Source organism: Tachyglossus aculeatus, chromosome 17 (genome assembly GCF_015852505.1).
Source record: "Tachyglossus aculeatus isolate mTacAcu1 chromosome 17, mTacAcu1.pri, whole genome shotgun sequence".
NCBI lineage: Eukaryota > Metazoa > Chordata > Mammalia > Monotremata > Tachyglossidae > Tachyglossus > Tachyglossus aculeatus.
The window spans coordinates 35,717,843-35,736,224 of NC_052082.1; the positions used below are offsets into that span (position 1 = coordinate 35,717,843).

The window sequence follows — 18,382 nt, forward strand, 5'->3', positions numbered from 1 at the left end:
GCATGTAGTAAGCGCTTAATAAATACCATTATTATTATTTTTTTTTTTTCTGGGCCTCAGTTCTCTCATCTGTCAAATGGGGATGAAGACTGTGAGCCCCACGTGGGACAACCTGATCACCCTGTAACCTCCCCAGCGTTTAGAACGGTGCTTTGCACATTGTAAGCGTTTAGTAAATGCCATTATCATTATTATTATTATTCTTTCCTGGGCCTCAGTTCCCTCATCTGGAAAATGGGGATGAAGACTGGGAGCCCCCCGTGGGACCACCTGATCGCCTTGTAACCTCCCCAGTGCTTAAAACGGTGCTTGGCACATAGTAAGCGCTTGAGCCCACTGTTGGGTAGGGACTGTTTCTATATGTTGCCAACATGTCCTTCCCAAGCGCTTAGTACAGTGCTCTGCACACAGTAAGTGCTCAATAAATACGATTGATTGATTAGTAAATGCCATTATTATCGTTACTATTATTATTATTATTATTATTATTATTATTATTATTCTCTGGGCCTCAGTTCCCTCATCTGTCAAATGGGGATGAAGAGACTGTGAGCCCCCCGTGGGCCCACCCGATCGCCTTGTAACCTCCCCAGCGCTTAGAACGGTGCTTTGCACATAGTAAGCGCTTAGTAAATGCCATTATAATTATTATAATAAATGCCACCATCATTATTATTTATTATTATTATTCTCTGGGCCTCAGTTCCCTCATCTGTCAAATGGGGATGAAGACTGTGAGCCCCCCGTGGGACCACCCGATCGCCTTGTAACCTCCCCATTGCTTAGAACGGTGCTTTGCACATAGTAAGCGCTTAATAAATGCCATTATTATTATTATTATTATTATTATTATTATTATTATTCTCCGGGCCTCAGCTCCCTCATCTGTCAAATGGGAATGAAGCCTGTGAGCCCCCCGTGGGACCACCTGATCGCCTTGTAACCTCCCCAACGCTTAGAACAGTGCTTGGCACATAGTAAGCGATTAATAAATGCCATTATAATTATTATGATAAATGCCATCACCATTATTATTATTTGTTATTATTATTCTCTGGGCCTCAGTTCCCTCATCTGTCAAATGGGGATGAAGACTGTGAGCGCCCCGGGGGACAACCTGATCACCTTGTAACCTCCCCAGCGCTTAGAACAGTGCTCGGCACGTAGTAAGCGCTTAACACATGCCCTCATTAATTCAATTCAATTCAATTCAATCGTATTTATTGAGCGCTTACTGTGTGCAGAGCACTGTACTAAGCGCTGGGGAAGTCCAAGTTGGCAACATAGACGGTCCCTACCCAACAGCGGGCTCACAGTCTAGAAGGGGGAGACAGAGAACAAAACCAAACCTATTCACAAAATAAAATAAATAGAATACATATGTACAAATAAAATAAATGGAGTAATAATGCGCGCCAGCCGCCCGCCCCATTCCCGTGTCGGCTCCCCAAGGGCCGTGGGGCCGCGCATGCGCGCCTCCCACCCCCCATCCCCGTCATCATTATTATTATTATTATTCTCTGGGCCTCAGTTCCCCCATCTGTCAAATGGGGATGAAGACTGTGAGCCCGCCGTGGGACAACCTGATCGCCTTGTAACCTCCCCAGTGCTTAGAATGGTGCTTGGCACATAGTAAGCGCTTAATAAATGCTATTATTATTATTATTCTCTGGGCCTCAGTTCCCTCATCTGTCAAATGGGGATGAAGACTGTGAGCCCCCCGTGGGACCACCCGATCGCCTTGTAACCTCCCCAGCAATTAGAACGGTGCTTGGCACATAGTAAGCGCTTAGTAAATGCCATTATTATTATTATTATTCTCTGGGCCTCAGTTCCCTCATCTGTCAAATGGGGATGAAGACTGTGAGCCCCCCGTGGGACCACCCGATCGCCTTGTAACCTCCCCAGCGCTTAGAACGGTGCTTGGCACATAGTAAGCGCTTAATAAATGCCATTATTATTATTATTATTATTATTCACTGGGCCTCAGTTCCCTCATCTGTCAAATGGGGATGAAGACTGTGAGCCCCCCGTGGGACCATCCGATCGCCTTGTAACCTCCCCAACGCTTAGAACGGTGCTTTGCACATAGTAAGCGCTTAGTAAATGCCATCATTATTATTATTATTATCCTCTGGGCCTCAGTTCCCTCATATGTCAAATGGGGATGAAGACTGCGAGCCCCCCGTGGGCCCACCCGATCGCCTTGTAACCTCCCCATCAATTAGAACGGTGCTTTGCACATAGTAAGCCTTTAATAAATGCTATTATCTTTTATTATTATTATTATTAATTATTATTGTCTGGGCCTCAGTTCCCTCATCTGTCAAATGGGGATGAAGACTGCGAGCTCCCCGTGGGCCCACCCGATCGACTTGTAACCTCCCCAGCGCTTAGAATGGTGCTTGGCACATAGTAAGCGATTAATAAATCCCATTACTATTACTATAATAAATATTATTATTATTATTATTATTATTATTATTATTATTATTATCTGGGCTTCAGTTCCCTCATCTGTCAAATGGGGATGAAGACTGCAATCACCCTATGGGACCACCTGATCGCCTTGTAACCTCCCCAGCAATTAGAACGGTGCTTGGCACATAGTAAACGCTTAATAAATGCCATTATTATTATTATTATTATTATTATTCTCTGGTCCTCAGTTCCCTCATCTGTCAAATGGGGATGAAGACTGCGAGCCCCCCGTGGGACCACCCGATCGCCTTGTAACCTCCCCAGCAATTAGAACAGTGCTTTGCACATAGTAAGCGATTAATAAATGCCATTATAATTATTATAATAAATGCCATCACCATTATTATTATTTGTTATTATTATTCTCTGGGCCTCAGTTCCCTCATCTGTCAAATGGGGATGAAGACTGTGAGTGCCCCGGGGGACCACCTGATCACCTGGTAACCTCCCCAGCGCTTAGAACAGTGCTTCACAAATGCCATCATTCAATTCAATTAAATTCAATCGTATTTATTGAGCGCTTACTGTGTGCAGAGCACTGTACTAAGCGCTGGGGAAGTCCAAGTTGGCAACATAGAGAGACGGTCCCTACCCAACAGCGGGCTCACAGTCTAGAAGGGGGAGACGGAAAACAAAACCAAACCTATTCACAAAATAAAATAAATAGAATAAATATGTACAAATAAAATAAATGGAGTAATAATGCGCGCCAGCCGCCCGCCCCATCCCCGTCTCGGCTCCCCAAGGGCCGAGGCGCCGCGCATGCGCGCCTCCCGCCCCCCATACCCGTCATCATCATTATTATTATTATTCTCTGGGCCTCAGTTCCCCCATCTGTCAAATGGGGATGAAGACTGTGAGCCCCCCGTGGGACCACCCGATCGCCTTGTAACCTCCCCAGCAATTAGAACGGTGCTTGGTACACAGTAAGCGCTTAATAAATGCCATTATTATTATTATTATTAGTAGTAGTAGTAGTAGTAGTAGTAGTAGTAGTATTCTCTGGGCCTCAGTTCCCTCATCTGTCAAATGGGGATGAAGACTGTGAGCCCCCCGTGGGACCACCCGATCGCCTTGTAACCTCCCCAGCGCTTAGAACGGTGCTTGGCACATAGTAAGCGCTTAATAAATGCCATTATTATTATTATTATTATTCACTGGGCCTCAGTTCCCTCATCTGTCACATGGGGATGAAGACTGCGAGCCCCCCGTGGGCCCACCCGATCGCCTTGTAACCTCCCTAGCAATTAGAACGGTGCTTGGCTCATAGTAAACGCTTAATAAATGCCATTATCATTATTATTATTATTATTATTACTATTCTCTGGGCCTCAGTTCCCTCATCTGTCAAATGGGGATGAAGACTGTGAGCCCCCCGTGGGACAACATGATCACCTTGTAACCTCCCTAGTGCTTAGAATGGTGCTTGGCACATAGTAAGCGCTTAATAAATGCTATTGTTATTATTATTATTATTATTATTATTATCTGGGCCTCAGTTCCCTCATCTGTCAAATGGGGATGAAGACTGTGACCTGTGACTGTGATCGCCTTGCAACCTCCGCAGCGCTTAGAACGGCGCTTTGCACATAGTAAGCGCTTAGTAAATGCCAGCATTATTATTATTCTCTGGTCCTCAGTTCCCTCATCTGTCAAATGGGGATGAAGACTGCGAGCCCCCCGTGGGCCAACCTCATCGCCTTGTAACCTCCCCAGCAATTAGAACGGTGCTTGGCACATAGTAAGCGCTTAATAAATGCTATTATTATTATTATCATTATTATTTATTATTATTATTCTCTGGGCCTCAGTTCCCTCATCTGTCAAATGGGGATGAAGACTGCGAGCCCCCCGTGGGACCACCCGATCGCCTTGTAACCTCCCCAGCAATTAGAACGGTGCTTGGCACATAGTAAGCGCTTAATAAATGCCATCATTATTATTATTATCATTATTCTCTGAGCCTCAATTCCCTCATCTGTCAAATGGGGATGAAGACTGCGAGCCCCCCGTGGGCCCACCCGATCGCCTTGTAACCTCCCCAGCAATTAGAACGGTGCTTTGCACATAGTAAGCCTTTAATAAATGCTATTATTATTATTATTTATTATTATTACTATTCTCTGGGCCTCAGTTCCCTCATCTGTCAAATGGGGATGAAGACTGCGAGCCCCCTGTGGGACCACCCGATCGCCTTGTAACCTCCCCAGCAATTAGAACGGTGCTTGGCACATAGTAAGCGCTTAATAAATGCCATCATTATTATTATTATCATTATTCTCTGAGCCTCAATTCCCTCATCTGTCAAATGGGGATGAAGACTGCGAGCCCCCCGTGGGCCCACCCGATCGCCTTGTAACCTCCCCAGCAATTAGAACGGTGCTTTGCACATAGTAAGCCTTTAATAAATGCTATTATTATTATTATTTATTATTATTACTATTCTCTGGGCCTCAGTTCCCTCATCTGTCAAATGGGGATGAAGACTGCGAGCCCCCTGTGGGACCACCCGATCGCCTTGTAACCTCCCCAGCAATTAGAACGGTGCTTGGCACATAGTAAGCCTTTAATCAATGCTATTATTATTAATTATTATTATTATTATTATTATTATTTATGATTGTCTGGGCCTCAGTTCCGTCATCTGTCAAATGGGGATGGAGACTGTGAGCCCCCCGTGGGCCCACCCGATCGCCTTGTAACCTCCCCAGCGCTTAGAATGGCGCTTGGCACATAGTAAGCGATGAATAAATCCCATTATTATTACTATAATAAATTCTATTATTATTATTATTATCATTATTATTCTCTGGGCCTCAGTTCCCTCATCTGTCAAATGGGGATGAAGACTGCGAGCCCCCTGTGGGACCACCCGATCGCCTTGTAACCTCCCCAGCAATTAGAACGGTGCTTGGCACATAGTAAGCCTTTAATCAATGCTATTATTATTAATTATTATTATTATTATTATTATTTATGATTGTCTGGGCCTCAGTTCCCTCATCTGTCAAATGGGGATGGAGACTGTGAGCCCCCCGTGGGCCCACCCGGTCGCCTTGTAACCTCCCCAGCGCTTAGAATGGTGCTTGGCACATAGTAAGCAATTAATAAATCCCATTATTATTACTATAATAAACTCTATTATTATTATTATTATTATCTGGGCCTCAGTTCCCTCATCTGTCAAATGGGGATGAGGACTGTGAGCCCCCCGTGGGACCACCCGATCGCCTTGTAGCCTCCCCAGCGCTTAGAACGGTGCTTTGCAGATAGTAAGCGCTTAGTAAATGCCATTATTATTATTATTATTATTATTCTCTGGGCCTCAGTTCTCTCATCTGTCAAATGGGGATGAAGACTGCGAGCCCCCCGTGGGCCCACCCGATCGCCTTGTAACCTCCCCAGCAATTAGAACAGTGCTTTGCACATAGTAAGCCTTTAATAAATGCTATTATTATTATTATTATTATTTATTATTATTAATTATTATTACTATTCTCTGGGCCTCAGTTCCCTCATCTGTCAAATGGGGATGAAGACTGCGAGCCCCCTGTGGGACCACCCGATCGCCTTGTAACCTCCCCAGCAATTAGAACGGTGCTTGGCACATAGTAAGCCTTTAATCAATGCTATTATTATTAATTATTATTATTATTATTATTATTATTTATGATTGTCTGGGCCTCGGTTCCCTCATCTGTCAAATGGGGATGGAGACTGTGAGCCCCCCGTGGGCCCACCCGGTCGCCTTGTAACCTCCCCAGCGCTTAGAATGGCGCTTGGCACATAGTAAGCGATGAATAAATCCCATTATTATTACTATAATAAATTCTATTATTATTATTATTATCATTATTATTCTCTGGGCCTCAGTTCCCTCATCTGTCAAATGGGGATGAAGACTGCGAGCCCCCCGTGGGACCACCCGATCGCCTTGTAGCCTCCCCAGCAATTATAACGGTGCTTTGCACATAGTAAGCCTTTAATAAATGCTATTATTATTATTATTATTATTTATTATTATTAATTATTATTACTATTCTCTGGGCCTCAGTTCCCTCTTCTGTCAAATGGGGATGAAGACTGCGAGCCCCCTGTGGGACCACCCGATCGCCTTGTAACCTCCCCAGCAATTAGAACGGTGCTTGGCACATAGTAAGCCTTTAATCAGTGCTATTATTATTAATTATTATTATTATTATTATTATTATTTATGATCGTCTGGGCCTCAGTTCCCTCATCTGTCAAATGGGGATGGAGACTGTGAGCCCCCCGTGGGCCCACCCGATCGCCTTGTAACCTCCCCAGCGTTTAGAACGGTGCTTGGCACATAGTAAGCGCTTAATAAATGCCATTATTATTATTATTCTGAAGAAGAAGCCGAAGAGGCGGCCGCCCGGGCGTCCCCCCCAAGATGGCGGCGGTCGAGCCCCCCTCAGCTCCCTCAGCCTCGCCGGGTCGAGGGGGGCGGGGCCGGGGGTTGACGGGCGTGCGGGGCGGCCAATGAGCGTCGGGGGCGAGGCGGCGGCGGCCAATCGCGAGGCGGCGGGGGCGGGCCGCGGCTGGCGCGTGCGCGCGCGCGCGGCTGTGGGGGCGGAGGGCCGGGGGCGTCCCGCGCCATGCTGGGCCGCGGGCGCTCCGTGGTGCTGGGCCGCCGGCTCCTGGGCGCGCTCGGGGGCTGGGCCCTCCCCGCCGGGACGCCCCGGGGACCCGCCGCTGGCAACGACGACGCTGGTGGTCCCGGTGGTCGTCCCGGTGGTCCCGGTGGTGGTGGTGGTCCCGGTGGTGGCGGCCCCAACGCTGGTGGTCCCAACGGTGGCCGTCCGGGCCCCGGCCGGGCCTGCCGCCTCATGGCCGCCCTGGCCGGCATCTTCCTCTGGGACCAGGAGAGGATCCAGGAGGACGAACTGCACAGGTGCGGACCCTCCACCGCCACCACCACAGTGATCAATCAATCAATCGCATTGATTGAGCCCTTACCGTGTGCAGAGCACTGTGCTAAGCGCTTGGGAAGTCCAAGCTGGCAGCATATAGAGACAGTCCCTACCCAACAGTGGGCTCACAGTCGAGAAGGGGGAGACGGAGAACAAAACCAAACATGCTAATAAAATAAATAGAATAGATATGGACAAGGGAAATAAATAGAGTAATAAATATGTACAAACATATATCCATATGTACAGGTGCTGTGGGGAAGGGAAGGAGGTAAAATGGGGGGGGGGGATGGAGAGGGGGACGAGGGGGAGAGGAAGGAAGGGGCTCAGCCTGGGAAGGCCTCCGCAGTGATAATCACGGCGTGTATGAAGCGCTTACTATGTGCCAACCACTGTGCTCATAATAGTAATAGTGATGATGGTACTTGCTAAGCGTTTACTACGTGCCAACCACTGTGCTCATAATAATAAGGGTGATGGTACTTGTTGAGCGCTTACTACGTGCCAACCACTGTGCTCATAATAATAATGATGATGGTACTTGCTAAGCGTTTACTATGTGCCAACCACTGTGCTCATAATAATGATGATGATCGTACTTGTTAAGCGCTTACTATGTGCCAACCACTGTGCTAATAATAATGGTACTTGTTAAGCGCTTACTATGTGCCGACCACTGTGCTCATAATAATAATGATGGTGATGGTACTTGTTAAGCGCTTACTATGTGCCAACCACTGTGCTAATAATAATAAGGATGATGGTACTTGTTAAGCGCCTACTGTGTGCCAACCACTGTGCTCATGATAATAAGGATGATGGTACTTGTTAAGCGTAACTATGTGCCAACCACTGTGCTCATAATAATAATAATGATGATGATGGTACTTGTTAAGCGCTTACTTACTATGTGCCAACCACTGTGCTAATAATAATAATGGTGATGGTACTTGTTAAGCGTAACTATGTGCCAACCACTGTGCTAATAATACTGAGGATGAAGGTACTTGTTAAGCGCTTACTATGTGCCAGCCACTGTGCTGATGATAATAAGGATGATGGTACTTGTTAAGCGCTTACTATGTGCCAACCACTGTGCTAATAATAATAAGGATGATGGTACTTGTTAAGCGCCTACTGTGTGCCAACCACTGTGCTCATGATAATAAGGATGATGGTACTTGTTAAGCGTAACTATGTGCCAACCACTGTGCTCATAATAATAATGATGATGATGGTACTTGTGAAGCGCTTACTGTGTGCCAACCACTGTGCTCATAATAATGACGATGATCGTACTTGTTAAGCGCTTACTATGTGCCAGCCACTGTGCTCATAATAATGATGATGATGATGGTACTTGTTAAGCGCTTACTATGTGCCAACCACTGTGCTCATAATAATGATGATGATGATGGTACTTGTTAAGTGCTTACTATGTGCCAACCACTGTGCTAATAATAATGAGGATGGGATGATGGTACTTGTTAAGCGCTTACTATGTGCCAACCGCTGTGCTAATAATAATAATGGTGATGGTACTTGTTAAGTGCTTACTATGTGCCAACCACTGTGCTAATAATAATGGTACTTGTTAAGCGCTTACTATGTGCCGACCACTGTGCTAATAATAATAAGGATGATGGTACTTGCTAAGCGTTTACTATGTGCCAACCACTGTGCTAACAGTAATAATGATGATGGTGGTACTTGCTAAGCACTTACTATGTGCCAACCACTGTGCTCATAATAATAATGATGATGAGGGTACTTGTTAAGCGCTTACTATGTGCCGACCACTGTGCTAATAATAAGGATGATGGTACTTGTTAAGCGCTTACTATGTGCCGACCACTGTGCTCATAATAATTATGATGATGATGGTACTTGTTAAGCACTTACTATGTGCCAACCACTGTGCTCATAATAATAATGATGATGAGGGTACTTGTTAAGCGCTTACTATGTGCCAACCACTGTGCTCATAATAATAATGATGATGAGGGTACTTGTTAAGCGCTTACTATGTGCCAACCACTGTGCTAATAATAATAAGGGTGATGGTACTTGTTAAGCGTAACTATGTGCCAACCGCTGTGCTCATAATAATAATAATGATGATGACGGTACTTGTTAAGCGCTTACTATGTGCCAACCACTGTGCTAATAATAATAATAATAATAATAATAATGGTACTTGTTAAGCGCTTACTATGTGCCAACCACTGTGCTAATAATAATAATAATGATGATGATGGTACTTGTTAAGCCATTACTATGTGCCGACCACTGTGCTAATAATAATAAGGATGATGGTACTTGTTAAGCACTTACTATGTGCCAACCACTGTGCTCATAGTAATAATGATGATGATGGTACTTGTTAAGCGCTTACTATGTGCCAACCACTGTGCTAATAATAATGTTGGTACTTGTTAAGCGCTTACTATGTTTCAACCACTGTGCTAATAATAATAAGGATGATGGTACTTGTTGAGCGCTATGTGCCAACCATTGTGCTAATAATAATAATAATAATGATGGTACTTGTTAAGCGCTTACTATGTGCCAACCACTGTGCTAATAATAATTATGATGATGGCACTTAAGTGCTTACTATGTGCCAACCACTGTGCTAATAGTAATAATGATGATGGTACTTGTTAAGCGCTTACTTTGTGCCAACCACTGTGCTCATAATAATGATGATGATGATGGTACTTGTTAAGCGCTTACTATGTGCCAACCACTGTGCTAATAATGATGATGATGGTACTTGTTAAGCGCTTACTATGTGCCAACCACTGTGCTAATAATAATAAGGACGATGGTACTTGTTAAGCGCCTACTATGTGCCAACCACTGTGCTAATAATAATGGTACTTGTTAAGCGCTTACTATGTGCCGACCACTGTGCTAATAATAATAAGGATGATGGTACTTGCTAAGCGTTTACTATGTGCCAACCACTGTGCTAATAGTAATAATGATGATGGTGGTACTTGCTAAGCACTTACTATGTGCCAACCACTGTGCTCATAATAATAATGATGATGAGGGTCTTGTTAAGCGCTTACTATGTGCCGACCACTGTGCTAATAATAATAAGGATGATGGTACTTGCTAAGCATTTACTCATGTGCCAACCACTGTGCTAATAGTAATAATGATGATGGTGGTACTTGCTAAGCACTTACTATGTGCCAACCACTGTGCTCATAATAATAATGATGATGAGGGTACTTGTTAAGCGCTTACTATGTGCCAACCACTGTGCTCATAATAATAATGATGATGAGGGTACTTGTTAAGCGCTTACTGTGTGCCAACCACTGTGCTCATAATAATGATGATGATCGTACTTGTTAAGCGCTTACTATGTGCCAGCCACTGTGCTCATAATAATAATAATGATGATGATGGTACTTGTTAAGCGCTTACTATGTGCCAACCACTGTGCTAATAATAATAATAATGGTACTTGTTAAGCGCTTACTATGTGCCAACCACTGTGCTAATAATAATAATAATGATGATGATGGTACTTGTTAAGCCATTACTATGTGCCGACCACTGTGCTAATAATAATAAGGATGATGGTACTTGCTAAGCGTTCACTATGTGCCAACCATTGTGCTCCTAGTAATAATGATGATGATGGTACTTGTTAAGCGCTTACTATCTGCCAACCACTGTGCTCATAATAATGATGATGATGGTACTTGTTAAGCGCTTACTATGTGCCAACCACTGTGCTAATAATAATAAGGGTGATGGTACTTGTTAAGTGTAACTATGTGCCAACCACTGTGCTCATAATAATAATAATGATGATGATGGTACTTGTTAAGCGCTTACCATGTGCCAGCCACTGTGCTAATAGTAATAATGATGATGGTGGTACTTGTTAAGCGCTTACTATGTGCCAACCACTGTGCTCATAATAATAATGATGATGAGGGTACTTGTTAAGCGCTTACTATGTGCCAACCACTGTGCTCATAATAATAATGATGATGAGGGTACTTGTTAAGCGCTTACTATGTGCCAACCACTGTGCTAATAATAATAAGGGTGATGGTACTTGTTAAGCGTAACTATGTGCCAACCACTGTGCTCATAATAATAATAATGATGATGATGGTACTTGTTAAGCGCTTACTATGTGCCAACCACTGTGCTCCTAGTAATAATGATGATGATGGTACTTGTTAAGCGCTTACTATCTGCCAACCACTGTGCTCATAATAATGATGATGATGGTACTTGTTAAGCGCTTACTATGTGCCAACTACTGTGCTAATAATAATGAGGATGATGGTACTTGTTAAGCGCTTACTGTGTGCCAACCACTGTGCTAATAATAATGGCACTTGTTAAGCGCTTACTATGTGCCAACCACTGTGCTAATAATAATAAGGATGATGGTACTTGTTAAGCGCTTACTATGTGCCGACCACTGTGCTCATAATAATTATGATGATGATGGTACTTGTTAAGCGCTTACTATGTGCCAACCACTGTACTAAGAGTAATAATGATGATGATGGTACTTGTTAAGCGCTTACTATGTGCCAACCACTGTGCTAATAATAATAATGATGATGATGGTACTTGTTAAGCGCTTACTATGTGCCAACCACTGTGCTAATAATAATAATGATGATGGTACTTGTTGAGTGCTATGTGCCAACCATTGTGCTAATAATAATAATAATAATGATGGTACTTGTTAAGCACTTACTATGTGCCAACCACTGTGCTAATAATAATTATGATGATGCACTTGTTAAGCGCTTACTATGTGCCAACCACTGTGCTCCTAGTAATAATGATGATGATGGTACTTGTTAAGTGCTTACTGTGTGCCAACCACTGTGCTCATAATAATAATGATGATGATGGTACTTGTTAAGCGCTTACTATGTGCCAACCACTGTGCTCATAATAATGATGATGATCGTACTTAAGCGCATACTATGTGCCAACCACTGTGCTAATAATAATGATGATGATGGTACTTGTTAAGCGCTTACTATGTGCCAACCACTGTGCTAATAATAATAAGGATGATGGTACTTGTTAAGCGCTTACTATGTGCCAACCACTGTGCTAATAATAATAAGGATGATGGTACTTGTTAAGCGCTTACTATGTGCCAAGCACTGTGCTAAGCGCTGGGGGGATACAAGGTCACCAAGTTGTCCCACGGGGGGCTCACAGTCTTCATCCCCATTTGGCAGGTGAGGGAACTGAGGCACAGAGAAGTCAAGCGGCTTGCCCCAGGTCACACAGCTGGCAAGTGGCGGAGCCGGGATTTGAACCCGTGACCTCTGACTCCAGAGCCCGTGTGCTTTCCACTGAGCCACGCTGCTTCTCTAAACCCTTCAAAGCCCTACTGAGAGCTCACCTCCTCCAGGAGGCCTTCCCAGACTGAGCTCCCATTTTCCTTTCCTCCTCCCCATCCCCCCCTGCCCTACCTCTTTCCCCTCCCCACAGCACTTGTATATATTTGTACAGATTTATTACTCTATTTTACTCTTACATATTTACTCTTCTATTTATTTTGTTAATGATGTGCATAGAGCTTTAATTCTATCTGTTCCGACGGTTTTGACACCCGTCTACGTGTTTTGTTTTGTTGTCTGTCTCCCCCTTCTAATTATAATAATAATGATGACATTTGTTAAGCGCTTACTATGTGCCGAGCACTGTTCTGAGCGCTGGGGGAGGTACAAGGTGATCAAGTAGTCCCACAAGGGGCTCACAGTCTTCACCCCCATTTTACCAACGAGGGAACTGAGGCCCGGAGAAGTGAAGTGACTTATCCAAGGTCACCCAGTAGACAAGTCCCAGACTGAACCCCCTTCCTTCCTCTCCCCCTCGTCGCCCTCTCCATCCCCCCATCTTACCTCCTTCCCTTCCACACAGCACCTGTATATATGTATATATGTTTGTACATATTTATTACTCTCTTTATTTATTTATTTATTTATTTTACTTGTACCTATCTATTCTATTTATTTTATTTTGTTAGTATGTTTGGTTTTGTTCTCTGTCTCCCCCTTTTAGACTGTGAGCCCACTGTTGGGTAGGGACTATCTCTATATGTTGCCATTTTGTACTTCCCAAGCACTTAGTACAGTGCTCTGCACACAGTAAGCGCTCAATAAATACGATTGATGATGATGAAGTCGAAATTAGAACCCATGACCTCTGGCTCCCAAACCCACACTCTTTCAGCTGCTTCTCTAACTGAACTTCTCTGGGCCTCAGTTCCCTCATCTGGAAAATGGGGATTAAGATTGTGAGCCCCCCGTGGGACAACCTCATCACCTTGTAACCTCCCCAGCGCTTAGAACAGTGCTTTGCACATAGTAATCACTTAATAAATGCCACTATATTATTATTATTATTATAGTAAGCACTTAACAAATGTCATCATGATTATTGCTATTGTTATATAGCTTCAGTTCTGTTTGTTCTGATGATTTTGACACCTGTCTACATGTTTTGTTTTCTGTCTCCCCCTTCTAGACTGTGAGCCCTATGTTGGGTAGGGACCATCTCTATCTGTTGCCAATTTGTTCTTCCCAAGCGCTTAGTCCAGTGCTCTGCACGCAGTAAGCGCTCAATAAATACGATTAAATGAATGAAGGAATGGTAAGCACTTGGAAAGTACAATTCAGCAACGGATGGAGATGATCCCTACCCAACAACGGGCTCACAGTCTAGGAGGGGGAGACAGACAACAAAACAGAACAAGTAGACAGGTGTCACTACCAGCAAAATAAATAGAATTATAGCTATATACGCATTAATAAAATAGAATAATACATATATACACGTGCTCTGGGGAGGGGAATAGGGTAGGGCGTGGGGGGCGATGGGGAGGGGACACTGTCTCTGCCCCATATGGGACTCTCACTCTAGTAATAATTGTGGCGTTTGTTAAGCACTTACTATGTGCCAAGCACTGTTTTAAGCACTGGAGGGGGGAATACGAGGTGATCGGGTTGTCCCACACGGGGCTCACAGTCTTCATCCCCGTTTTACAGATGAGGTCACTGAGGCTCAGAGAAGTTAAGTGACTTGCCCGAGGTCACACAGCAGACATGTGGCGGAGTCAGGATTAGAACTCATTCATTCAATCGTATTTATTGAGCGCTTACTGTGTGCAGAGCACCGTATTAAGCACTTGGGAAGTACAAGTCGGCAACATACATGACCTCTGACTCCCAAGCCCGGGTTTTTTCCACTGAGCCACGCTGCTTCTCTAGGTAGCGGGGAGTAGGATTTAATCTCCATTGCACAGTGGAGGAAACTGAGGCCCCGAGAAGTTAAAGGGATTCGCCCGAGGCCTCACACAAAGCAACTGGCGGAGCCGGGATTAGAACCCAGGTCCTCCGACTCCCACGCCCGCGGAGGAAACTGAGGCCCCGAGAAGTTAAAGGGATTCGCCCGAGGTCACACACAAAGCAACTGGCGGAGCCGAGATTAGAACCCAGGTCTTCCGACTCCCACGCCTGCGGAGGAAACTGAGGCACCGAGAAGTTAAAGGGATTCGCCCGAGGTCACACACAAAGCAGCCGGCGGAGCCGAAATTAGAACCCAGGCCCTCCTATTCCCAGGCTTGTGCTCTTTCCGCCGGCCCTCGCTGCTTCTCTGAAGGACTGTGTTCTGCCTTCCCTCCATTTGCTGCTGACCGAATCCCTTTCCCAAATCCTCCGCAGCGAGGCCAGAGAAGCAGCGCGGTCTAGGGTGCAGAGCCTGGGCCTGGTACCTAGTCAATCAGTCGAATTTATTGAGCGCTTGCCATGTGCAGAACACTGTGATAAGCGACTGGGGAAGTACGCTATAACAGAATTGGTAGACACGTTGGGGACTGGGGGATTCAGTACCCGTTCGCCTTCTTTCAAATGGGCCAGGGAATGTCCAACCTGATTAACTTGTATCCTCCCCAGTGCTCAGACTGGGACTGGACAGATAATAAGTGTTTAACAAATACAATAACGATAGATGAGAAGATTTCCTTCCCTCCAGAAGATTGGGAAACTGGAAATTAGGACGGTACAAATGGATGCGAGGAGGATGGGAAGAGTTTAGGCAAAGGAAGTTGAAGTGCAGGCGTCACTTTCTGAAAACACTTGGAAAAAAATTGCTATATATATATATATAAAACAAATATATATAAATTGTGTATATATATAAAACAAATATATATATAAAACAAATATGTATATATAAAACAAATATATATAAAGTGTATATATAAAACAAATATATATAAAAAACAAATATATATAAAGTATGTATATATATAAAACAAATATATATAGCGCAAATATATATATATATATGTATATATACACTAGGGCATTGGACAACAAATAATAACCGTGCTAATTTTTAAGGGCTTAGTATGTGCCAAGCACAAGAGTATATCAACCAATCAATGGTATGGAGTTTGCCAGTGATAGGGGAAATGGAAATGTATATAAGTACTGTGGGGACTATCAAGTGCCTTAAGGAAAACAATTGAAGTGCAAAGACAATAGGGAAAATGAGTCAAGGGGGCCTTTTAGGGGAGGTGTGATTTTTAGTAGGGCTTTGAAGGTGGGTTATCTTCAGGTATGAGCCAGAAGAGAGTTCTAGGTCAGAAGAAGGATGTGGCCAAGGGCTCAGTAGCGAGGTACAGTAAGGAGATTGGTGCAGAGTAAATGGGTATGAAGTGAGCAGGTTGCATTGTATTAGGAGAGCAAACAAGGTAAGATAGGTTGGGGAAAGCTGATCGAGTCCCTTTAAAGACGATGGTAAGGAGTTTCTGCTTCATGCGGAGATGGATGGGCAACCGCTGGAGGTTCTGGAGGAGTGGGCAGATGTGGATTGAACTTTTTTTTTAAAAAAAAGAACAATCCAAGCAGCAGAGTCAGGTCTGGACCAGAGAGGGGAGAGACAAGAGAGGCGGGGAGATCAGCGAGGAGGCCAACGCAGTCGTCAAGGTGGGAGAGGATAAAGGCTTGGATTAACGTAGAAGTAGTTTGGATGAAGAGGAAGGGGCAGAGTCTAGAGGTGTTGTGTTGGTAGAACTGACAGGGTTTGGTGACAGACTTTGAGTGACAGCCAGTGAAGCGGGCATGTGAGCAGAAGGCGGTGGTGGTGTCTACAGGGATGTGGTGGACAGGGTTTGGGTGGGAAGATGAGTTTGGACACATGGGACACCACATGGGGCTCACAGTCTAAGTAGGAGAGGAAAGGGTATTTCATTTCCATTTTACAGATGAGGAAACGGAAGCACAGAGAAGTACTTTGCCCAAGTTCACACGGCAGGCCAGGGGTTATAGGTGGGATTAGAACCCCGGTCTGTTGATTTCCAGGCTTGAAGTCTTTCCACTAGGCCGAGTCTTCAGTTGTACGTATACCCTGCACACTCGTAGCAGGTCTTGAATGTGGCTTCTGAATACGGAGTTGACGGAGAGCAAGACAATTCTGATTCCACTAAAAACATTTTTCCCAGCTCTAGCACACAGAAAGCACTTAAAAACTCTTTCTGTTATGCTTCATCTTAACTATATTGCCCATTTTGAGGCAAAATTTAGAGATTAGAATATCATTTTTTCTTGCTAGGAGTAAAGTCATAGTTCTGACTTCCAAGGCCTTGCAGTTAGCTCAGATTTGTGTTGCATAAACCAGCGTTGGCATCGCTAAAATCTGCCCTTTCCTCTCCATCCAAACTGCTACCGCGTTACTACAGTCACTCATCCTATCCTGCCTAGATTACTGCATCGGCCTCCTTGCTGACCTCCAACCTCCTGCCTCTCCCCACTCCGGCCCAAACTTCACTCCGCCGCCCGGATCACCTTTCTGGAGAAACGTTCAGGACGTGTCACCCCGCCTCCTCAAAAATCTCCAGTGGTTGCCTATCCACCTCCATATCAAATAGAAACTCCTCACCATTGGCTTGAAAGCTCTCCATCACCTCACCCCCTCCTACCTTACCTCGCTTCTCAGTGCTTAGAACAGTGCTTTGCACATAGTAAGCGTTTAATAAATGCCATTATTATTATTATTATTACATCCCAGCCTGCACACTTTGCTCCTCTGTTGCCACTAATCTCCGCACTGTGCTTTGATCTTGCCTGTCCCGCCCGCCGACCCCTGGCCCACGTCCTCCCTCTGGCCTGGAACACGCTTGCGCTTCCTCCTTAAATCCAATAGACAGTTACTCTCCGGCACTTCAAAGCCTTACTGAAGGCACATCTCCTCCAAGAGGCCTTCCCAGACTACAGCCCCCCCTTTCCTCTTCTCCCACTCCCTTCTCCGTCACCCTAACTTGCTCCCTTTGCTCTCCCTGCCCCCACCCCACAGCACTTATGCATATATCTGTAATTTTATATATTTGTATTGATGTCTGTCTTCTCCCCTCTAGACTGTGAGCTGGTTGTGGGCAGGGATTATCACTCTTTATGTTTGTGGTATTTTACTTTCCCAAGTGTTCAGCACACAGTAAGCACTTAATAAATACGACTGAATGGATTTTTTAACCAGTTGACTATTTTTAAAACTTCGTTCATTCAGTCGTATTTATTGAGCGCTTCGTGAAATGTATCCACCAGTAGCCGCCAAACATTTTAATTTCTTCTCTCAGCGCAATCCATTCTGTGCCAGGATGTTGCAGTGATGGTATTTATGAAGTGTATTATTTGTGTTAAAGTGCTTACTGTGTGTCAAGCAGTGCTGTAAGCACTGGGGCAGATAGAAATCAAACAAGTTTGATTGATTAAGGGGCTCACAGTTTTAGTAAATGCTCACTTGGTGCTAAGTATCGGCGTAGATACAAAATAATCAGATTGGCCATTGCCCTTAAGCCATACAGGTCAGGAGGGTGAACAGTCATTTGGAAATAGGGTGGCCTGGTGGATGGAGCACTTGTCTGGGAGTCAGAAGGACCTGGGTTCTAATCCCAG

At 44.6% G+C, this 18,382-nt stretch overlaps 1 protein-coding gene across 1 annotated transcript in view; it reads left to right on the top strand.

The window, feature by feature from the left end:
• Positions 1–7,151: 7,151 nt before the first annotated feature.
• The window catches only part of STARD7 (StAR related lipid transfer domain containing 7), a 36,808-nt gene continuing 25,577 nt past the window's right edge, over positions 7,152–18,382 (top strand). The window contains exon 1 of the mRNA XM_038759406.1: positions 7,152–7,396. Within this exon, the coding sequence (XP_038615334.1) occupies positions 7,332–7,396 (65 nt within the window). The 5' untranslated portion in view covers positions 7,152–7,331. The remainder of the gene's footprint in view (positions 7,397–18,382) is intronic.